This window comes from Aplysia californica, unplaced genomic scaffold (assembly GCF_000002075.1).
Source record: "Aplysia californica isolate F4 #8 unplaced genomic scaffold, AplCal3.0 scaffold00095, whole genome shotgun sequence".
Classification (NCBI taxonomy): Eukaryota; Metazoa; Mollusca; class Gastropoda; order Aplysiida; family Aplysiidae; genus Aplysia; species Aplysia californica.
In genome coordinates, this window is record NW_004797365.1 from 724,608 (window position 1) to 733,869 (window position 9,262).

Genomic DNA, 9,262 nt, shown 5'->3' on the forward strand with positions numbered 1-9,262 from the left:
TCCCATCCTGGGTTAAACACCATAATAGCGATACACGCCAGGTGTAGACTAGGGGTTTTCTGAACAAACCACTAGATCTACCAAACAAAAGCCAAATATAAAAATTAGAAGAAGGTACAATAGTGTCATTGAGATTCTATCACTTCACCACGTTCCTCTAGAGGTCAAAAGAGTATATCACTTACTTCTTTAAAGTGTTGGCAACAAGCTTTGATTCAAGAACAAACGATACTATCATGGCACTCGTTACATTTAAGCTACCGTACACCTGACAGTAAGTGTACTATAATTGCCATTTACTACCTTCTCTTCCCCTTTAGAAACACTTTTGACGGTTTTTCAAGCTCTTTTCAGTGTGCTCCCTTGTTGACCGACCTCGACAGAGATCAAACGAATCTGAAACCCCAGGGGTTACTCCGGAAAATAGTTTAATGTGAATACCAGGTCACTAAAATTATACCTCACTCTACAGTCTCCGGAGACGAAAAAAAACAGACATTCAAATCCAGCTTGAAAAAGGCAAAACAAAACAAACAAGCAAAAAAACAACAACAACAAAACAATGGCCAGCAGATTTATGTCAAAATAGATACCTTATTCACTCATAACAACAATCGACCCTGAATAATCAAACATCCATCCACCTCAAAGAAGCATCCTTACAAGAAGCATTATGTCTTTATTATGTACCGGAAGTGATAATGGTAAGAGTGCTAGATTAGTGTATACTATTATATCATGCTTAATGAACAACTGTGGCCAGTGATTACATGGGCCGGTGGGCGTATCTGGATCGGTAGCGTCTTCTTCTTGGCCGTTCCCTGGGTGGACAGAAACGAAACAAGCATTGACTATTACAACACGGTGGTATCAGGCGCTCGTCATTTTTGGGGCACATATGGTGGAGTTACTGGTGTCATCATCATCTTATTCATCATCATCATCATCATCATCATCATCATCATCATCATCATCATCATCATCATCATCACTACCTCCACCACCACCAAATGATTAACAATGAGAAGAAGAAGAAGAAGAAGAAGAAGAAGAAGAAGAAGAAGAAGAAGAAGAAGAAGAAGAAGAAGAAGAAGAAGAAGAAGAAGAAGAAGAAGAAGAAGAAGAAGAAGAAGAAGAAGAAGAAGAAGAAGAAGAAGAAGAAGAAGAAGAAGAAGAAGAAGAAGAAGAAGAAGAAGAAGAAGAACAACAACAACAACAACAACAACAACAATAACAACAACAACAGCAGAAGCAGCAACAGCAGCAACAGCAGCAACAGCAGCAACAGCAGCAACAGCAGCAACAGCAGCAACAGCAGCAACAGCAACAAAAACGATGATGAACAACAGCAATAACAACAACAACATCAACAGCAGCAGCAGCAGCAGCAGCAGCAGCAATAACAATGATGGAGACGATCACAAAACAGCAACTTTACTGCAACACGAATCACCTGTAGGCGGCAGCGTTGGACCTCCGATAAGTTCTGTCCACTTTGCTGTCAAAGAGGCAAACCATCTGCCTGGTACCGTCATTGCAGTCTTTGGCAGCACACGCCATGGAGGTCAGCATGGGTTGTCGAACCTGGCGGGCAACACAGTTGGTTTGTAAGAGGGGCATGAAGCAAAGGAGATTTTCCATATCATGTGCCTTTGTAATCTACTATTTGTTGATTTCTGGGTACACGTGCATGCGTGTGGGTGGGTGTGGTAACTTTACCCGAATGAGTGTTTGAGTGTTTCTGTGAATTGTTTCTGAGTGGGCGACAAAGAATGAATGAGAGAGAAAGAGAGCTTATTCATTTTCTTTCTTTATGCATTTTAGGAGAGGGGGGAGGGAGATGGAGAGAGGCAGAGAGGGTGGAAGAGAGAGAGAGAGTTGTTTTGTTTGTTTAGTATAGGGTTTTACGGAGCCCGCAACTGCATAAGGTCATATGAGCGCGCGGGACACACCTAATACTTTTTCGTTGGTAGGAAATTTTGAATTTTGCTCGGGTGGCGCCGAAGCCTACTCTTATCGATTTTAGACCACCAAGGGATCTTTAACGTGCGCAACTTGCACACGGGCCCTCCGAGATTTTTCGCCCTTGTCCGAGAAGGCTAGGTGTAGATCTTTCCTACCAGAAGATCAGGGGTGTGGCAGAAAGACAGCAGTTAGGAGGAGCCAAGGAGTAGCAGTAGAAAGGCTGCAGAAAGAGTCAGGAGCCCAGAGGAGGGGGCAAAGGAGGTGAGGGGGTGGGGGCAGAAAGTGGAAATGAAAGCAGACGACAGAACATTGTTAGAGATCAGGAAAGGATGTGAAAGGAGACAATTTTAGAGAAGAAAATTTTTTGGTCGCTACGCGGAATCGAGGGATTATATATATATATATATATATATATATATATATATATATATATATATATATATATATATATATATATATATATATATATCTGATGTTATGTTTCAAGGTTTTATTGATTTGAAAGGCTTTTGGCCCTTACATCCACACATTATAACATTATACCACTCGGCAAATACATAATTGAGAGCGAGAGAGAGAGAGAGAGAGAGAGAGAGAGAGAGAGAGAGAGAGAGAGAGAGAGAGAGAGAGAGAGAGCGAGAAAGAGAGAAAGGTGGGGGGGGGCGCACAGATAGAAAGGGAAAAAGAAAACCAAGAGAGTTGGTAGAGAAAGAGAGAAAGAGTCAGAGAGTGTGAGGGAGAGTGAGAGAGTGAGAAAGAGACAGGGAGAGAGGGGGAGAGGGAGGGAGAGAGAGAGATAGAGAGAGAGAGAGAGAGAGAGAGAGGGAGGGAGAGAGAAAGAGAGGGGGAGAAAGAGAGAGAGACAGAGAGAGAGAGGGGAGGGGAGACAGAAAAGGGACGGGGCAGTAAAGAGAAAGAAGGAGAGAGGCAGGAGGCGGTGCTTGTTGCACACAAATGTATAGCCGTTTTGGATTTTTTTTTGTCCTGTCGTGTGCATTTACGTTTGTGAATGCAAGGTCCATGCAGATAATACAGTAGAAATATACAAAATCTGGGGTGTCAGTCTACGCCCTCTACGTGTGAAAGTAAAAGTAAAATAAAAAGTCACCAAACATACAGAAACGCAATCTAAGTTGTAAACATTTTCCATGTAGATGTTTTTACAGCCCCATCGATACAATTTAGATCATTAAGAAGGCGGCTTCCAACCCTGCCTGCCAGGGCCAACGCAGGCTCAGTGGGATACAGAATCCCAACAGAGAGCACAAAGACAGAGATATCCGATAATAATTTCTCTTCACAAGGGAATCGAACACAGGTTTCCTGTGTGCGAAAGCGAAGCGCCTAGCAGCTACACCACAGACGCCGGTTAGAAATCTTTGAACGCCTGGGGCTATGCTTGAGAGCTTCACAGATAAAATCGATTTTTGAAAAAGAAACATAATGAGTACTTTTGCGTACCAGGGAATTCTGAACTCTTCAAACGTTTACATAGAACACGCTTACTCAGAAATAAAATTGTCTTCACAAAGCCCTGCAATTCAAGTTTTGTGAAGAATAAAGACATGTCCTGGGTCCTTACATTACATAATTGTCAGTCTTCTTGAGTTTGTTCCTTGAATTTGCGACTAGATTTGTTTAATGGATGGACTACTAAAGGCATAATCTACAAGATTTGTCAATGTTAGATGATTGGAATAATAGAGCACTATTGCAGGGAGTCTTTACTTCGTCAAGTTGTATGTAAAATTGTTTCATGCATGAACACATGCCTTAAGATTTTTTAAAATCTTTTCATCTTGTATAATATTATGGCCGATTGGCATACTAAATCTTGATTGTTATTAACCTCTGTTTTGTGTAAATAGTTTTTTCTAATCGATAATATTAATGTGTACAGCACTGTCCTTCCAACACGTTTAGAGGGTTTGTATGTAACAAAAAAAATCTAAATAGTTGCATGTAACCAACAGGCAAAATATGGATTGATAAATAATGAAATTCTATTGAAGCATACTTCAAAGCAACTCGTTGACACTGGGCGAAAACGTCGGACGCATACATTGCAAAACAGAAATATCAGGCTTTGAAGCGTAAATATTGGTGCGCAAATAAAAGACTATGTCATGTTCTATTCGTAAATAAAAATGAAATTTAATTCTCATCATTTCAAAGAAAAACGCATTCAGAGCTAAGCTTAGTGTTAAAATGGGAAATTGTTCCAATGCTTGTCTATGGAGCATGACAAAGGAATTTTTTAATTCAAACATTTTAAAGAAATAGAGATGAACCATTTTTGCCTCACACTACCAAAGGCAAGTACCAGTATTGATATTGTCACTTGTTATTATCTTATGTTTCTTTTAAATAGAGAAAGAATTTGCAGTTTCATTTTTGCTACTAAAAAATATAATACATCTGCTGCTTATTCAAAATGGCTAAATCTCACCACTATTTATCCACCTTGCTCTTACAATGACTATGTCGATCTCAACGGGGGAAAAAACAAGTGGGAGAAGTCTGCACGTCAAGGAATATGACTGGTCTACCCAAGTCGGAAAAGTACTATTGTAAGCAATAAAATACTTAGAAAGGATACAGATTATTAAATATGTCTGAGGATGGCGCTGTCATAGGTGGGCCTATACTTGAATGAAATTACAGCAACAACTGAAAACATTTACTTCTTTAAACGCAAAAGTATGAAAAAGGATAAAGGCAATTTTCCTTCTTTCAAAACCAGTAACTAGAAATATATATCATATAACTGGAAAATACAATTTGATGTCCAACAAGGTTTATGCGAATACTCCATTTCTATAATTACTATAAAAGTGCTGATGGGATCGTTAAACCAATGCACTTATTTACTTACTATCATTACTATTTTTGAACGTTTATCAACATTTAATTTTTGTTGTTAGTCTTACTGTTGTGTTGTCATTATTGTTAATATAACTGGGTCACACAAAAACGTCAGTTTTCCAACAATTAGAAGTCTGTAGCATACTGGAATAACACGCCATCGCCCTCTCCCCTCTTTTTTCTTCTTGCAACCCCCCCCCCCCCCCCACACACAACCTTTATTTATATACACAGACTGCCAGCGTACGAGACGAAACTATACAAGTTATAAATTCAAACAAACGACCTTGTTTCTCAATCAACTCCACTTACATTGTTCGTGTGAGTCGATGGAGGGACAAGAAATGGGTGGGGAGTCAATATTTTTGGTTGCGCTGGAAATTGTTAATTGTTCGCTGTTTAAGAGAGATTCAGTTCCGTGGACCAGGGTTCTTTGAAGTAACGGTCACGACCTAGAGGTAGGTAGCAAAATACTGCGTTTTAATGGTTGCCGTGACATATTATTGAGGAATACATCTAGAGAGAGGGGGGGGGGACAGACAGACAGACAGACAGACAGACAGACAGACAGACAGACAGACAGACAGACAGACAGACAGACAGACAGACAGAAAGAGCGAGAGAGAGAGAGGGGGGAGGGGGTAAGAATTTGGGGTATGAGGATAGGAGCGAGTAACATTTCAAGCAATCACAACGTTAGTTTAGCATTAAGGATACAGAGGCGTCTGTGGTGTTGCGGTTAGGCGCTTCGCTGTCGACAGTCGACACACACAGGAGACCCGAGTTCGGTTTTTGTGTGGGGAGAAATTTCCATCGCGTGTCTGGGTCTTTCTGCTGCGATGTTGCACGTATCCCTCTCAGTCAGGGTTGGCCATGACAGGATCGGAAGCCCACCTATAAGGTTATCTCAACTATGTCGATAGGAGCATAAACATATTTTTTTAAAGAAAAACATTAAGGACACAAAGCCTTTCTGACAAAGCTGGAAACTGAACCCCAAAGTACAACACTTTAACCCTTTCCTTGCCATGCCTGATGGACAACCCTGTCAAAGAGCCCAAATGCAGTCTTGGACCAAATTTTAAAGCTGCTCTTTCAGATGTAAACCCCAATTTTGTACCTGCAACAGAAAGTAGCCTAACGATCTTCGTCACCGGGAGCGAAACAATAATTACAGTCCACTAGCCACCAGATACAACATTTGAACAACACTTGAGAAGGGGCACCTCTGGCAGGTCCTATTTATTTTCTTTCCCTTCATTGTTTCTGTCTCTCTGTCTTACTTGCCCCCTGCACTGAATGACTGTCACCGTGTCGATGCCCCTCTACTTTCTTGAAGTCAATCTCAAACTCCGAATCAATGTCAAAGAGCTTCTATTTTGAAAGTTGCGACGTCTCCTCTCCATCTTACACACTTGGAGATTCCCTTGCTCCACCCCCATGTCAAAACAATTAAGCAGTCATCGAAGTCCGAGCACGAAACTGTCCAGAAGGCAAGATGGGGGTTTTCCGAGAGACACTTGCTCGCACAGTTTACATTGCAGTACAAAACTGTTGCCAGCTGTTATTTTGGGGAAGGCAGATTACTGTTCAAGCAGGGCATGGGTTGACCTTTTTGGCTTTGCTTTTAGTGTCGGCAACAAAACGTTCCTAATTATGGGATGCAATGCGTTCAAACTTGACCTGATTTCCAAGGTTCATGATTCAAATTCAAGTGTGGTTCAAGTCTATTTTTTCTTCTTGAAGCGCTTCCGCTGAATCTGTCGGGGCCATTATGATTATAGACTTGGCGGAGTGCAATACAATTCGAGCATGGCCGCAAAAGCTGAAAGAGGGGAAAGTAGGTTGGTGGTTTTTTTTATATTTTCCCCATCTTTGAGTGGGAGGGGTGTTGGAAAAGAGGGGGGGGGGGCTCTCAAGCCGTTTCTCTTTCAGCAGCAATACAACTTTGAATATAATTATGTCGTCTCGTCAACAGAGTGTTGGCGTCTATGTATGGCAGAACTCCTCATCGATTCTACACGTAGAATCTCTAGATTCAGATCGCACTCTCAGATGTCAACCTGCCTGTCTTCAGAGCCTCCAAGGTTCTGGCACGGGTCAAATTAGAATCGTGCCTCTGAAAGCCGTTTTCTGGTTGACATGGGTGGGCTGTGTTCAGTCCCTGCACGCATACCCGTGCAAAGAGATTTCCGTTCAAGATTACTGATCAACTTCTACCCGAAAGTGACCAACTAGCAATTACCTTCTCCCTTAAATCACTCTCCTCTCTCTCTCTCTCTCTCTCTCTCTCTCTCTCTCTCTCTCTCTCTCTCTCTCTCTCTCTCTCTCTCTGTGTGTGTGTGTGTGTGAACACACACACACACACACACACACACACACACACACACACACACACACACACACACACGCACGCACACACACACACACACACACACACACACACACACATACACACACATAAATAACACACACCCTGTCTCTCTCTATCTCTCTGACTGTCCTTAGCATTGTGAGCTCTGAAGAATCTGTAAGTAGAAGCTTTTCAAGTACCCGATGCCCAGAAAAGAATACCAAAGACAAAGTAAAAAAAAACCTGACAGCTCCACTGTCAAGGTAAGATGAGACAAAAATGTATGGAACGTCTATTTCAGAACACTGAAGACTCCGAGGCTTCCAAGGAATACATTTCCTCGTCTACAATCTCCCATTCATTCACAAATGTAATTATCGACGAATTCATTTTCTTTTGACAATATTCAGTAATATGCAAAGTAACCTTGGAATTCATACCGCTAGTTACAGAATAGTGTGGGAATCCAAAAGCAATATTTCGGCCTGTAACCGGTTCGTATTTAATTATACTGTTAAGCATGCTTGGAATATTTTCTTGCTGTTCGTCCTGCAACTAATTGCTTCCTTCCATTCGAAAGATTCGTGAGAAGTATTTTGTGAAACACGACAATTCATGAACGTGAGGTGAAAGTTAAAAACTCTAACATCTTTTATACATCTATTGCAAAAGGTAGTGAGACAAAGAGAAGAAAAGGACATCACCTTATCAAATCTTATAATATTTGTGTGAACGCATAATAATTATTATAATATGTTACATAAAACGTGATCTAATATCCGTACAACAAATAGCCTCCTTGAAGTCTTGTCATGTTATTATGAACGACGTAGTTTTGACGTACCGAGTTGATTATTAATGAACCTACTTCGGTTGGGTTTTTGTTTTGTATATTTAAACTTGACGTAATATGCCTTTTAAAATGAATGTCATAAAGCAGGGCACCGTGTAAAATATGACTTGCGTGTATCACGAGTTTAGAATTAAATAATATGTCTCTCCAGTTTGTTTGTTTTTCATGGGGGGGGGGGGGGGGGGTATTTCTTCACTATTTTACGCACGGTGCGGAAAGGTGTCTGTCTGTCTGTCTGTCTGTCTACTCTGACACGTCTCCTCATCCTCGACCACCTACAGTTTCCCGGTTAGGTTTTAGTGACAGATGGTTTTAATCTGTCTTTCCGTACTACTTTTTTATGACCGAAGCTGTCTAAGGGGTGGGTGGGGAAGGGCATGAGAGGGACAGTCTTGGGAAGATTAAAATCAGCACAAAAAGAGGTCGGGTAAGCAAGACGAATACCTACACGAAAAGACACCGAAACCGAAACGACGTGAATATGAAATAGGCTGCGAAAAGGGAGGAACTTGACTGAGGAATCTGTAACACGAAACGACACCGGCATCCATTCCGACCGTTGTCAAGATGGTTTTTTTTTTCCTCTAATCTGGACGTCGTATTCGCGTTTCATGAACTTTCAGTCTCAGTCAGACTAACCACGAAACGACAGCGCCACCTCTCGTCAATATCACAGAGACGTCCATCTGTTTCCCGAGGCATACCAGTAAACATTGCCCCTAGGGAGCTCCTTATCGCCGTCCTTAGTAGACTAATCCGTCCTCAGGCTTAGCCACTGTCTGGCATTTTGAGCGTGTGTGAAGAACTGGTATAGAAAGCCGCCGGTTTTGAGCCGCTGAAATCGGTTTTAAAGGACAATTGCGAAGGCGATCAGATTAAATTGTCGGCTCTTGGGAATAAGAAGAGATCCTAGCATTATTCCTTTAAAAAGACGAGGCAGCTTGTCTCTGATGTACATATCTTGCAAATACTTTTCTCTTTTACTTCGACATTCTGAACATACTCAAATGTGTGTTCCGTTATCGTTTGCAAAAAAAAAAAGAAAAAGAAAAGAAATACCTTCACGAAAGCTGTATTTCTACAAGATAGTCGGCTCGCGATTTATGTTCATCTCTAAAATGAGGATCTTTCTCCGCCCATAGTGAGATGTTGCTGCTCTCAGGCGTAACTTCAAACGTTTCTACAATACAAACTTAAAAAAAATGATTTTGATATTTTAAACTTGT

General features: G+C 41.3%; 1 protein-coding gene across 1 annotated transcript in view; it reads right to left on the reverse strand.

The window, feature by feature from the left end:
- Window positions 1-570: 570 nt before the first annotated feature.
- Window positions 571-9,262, reverse strand: part of LOC101851937 (GLIPR1-like protein 1) — a gene marked incomplete in the record, with an annotated part of 64,487 nt that continues 55,795 nt past the window's right edge. Inside the window, 2 exon segments of the mRNA XM_005095084.3 lie at window positions 571-821; window positions 1,454-1,584. Coding sequence (XP_005095141.2) covers window positions 767-821; window positions 1,454-1,584 — 186 coding nt within the window.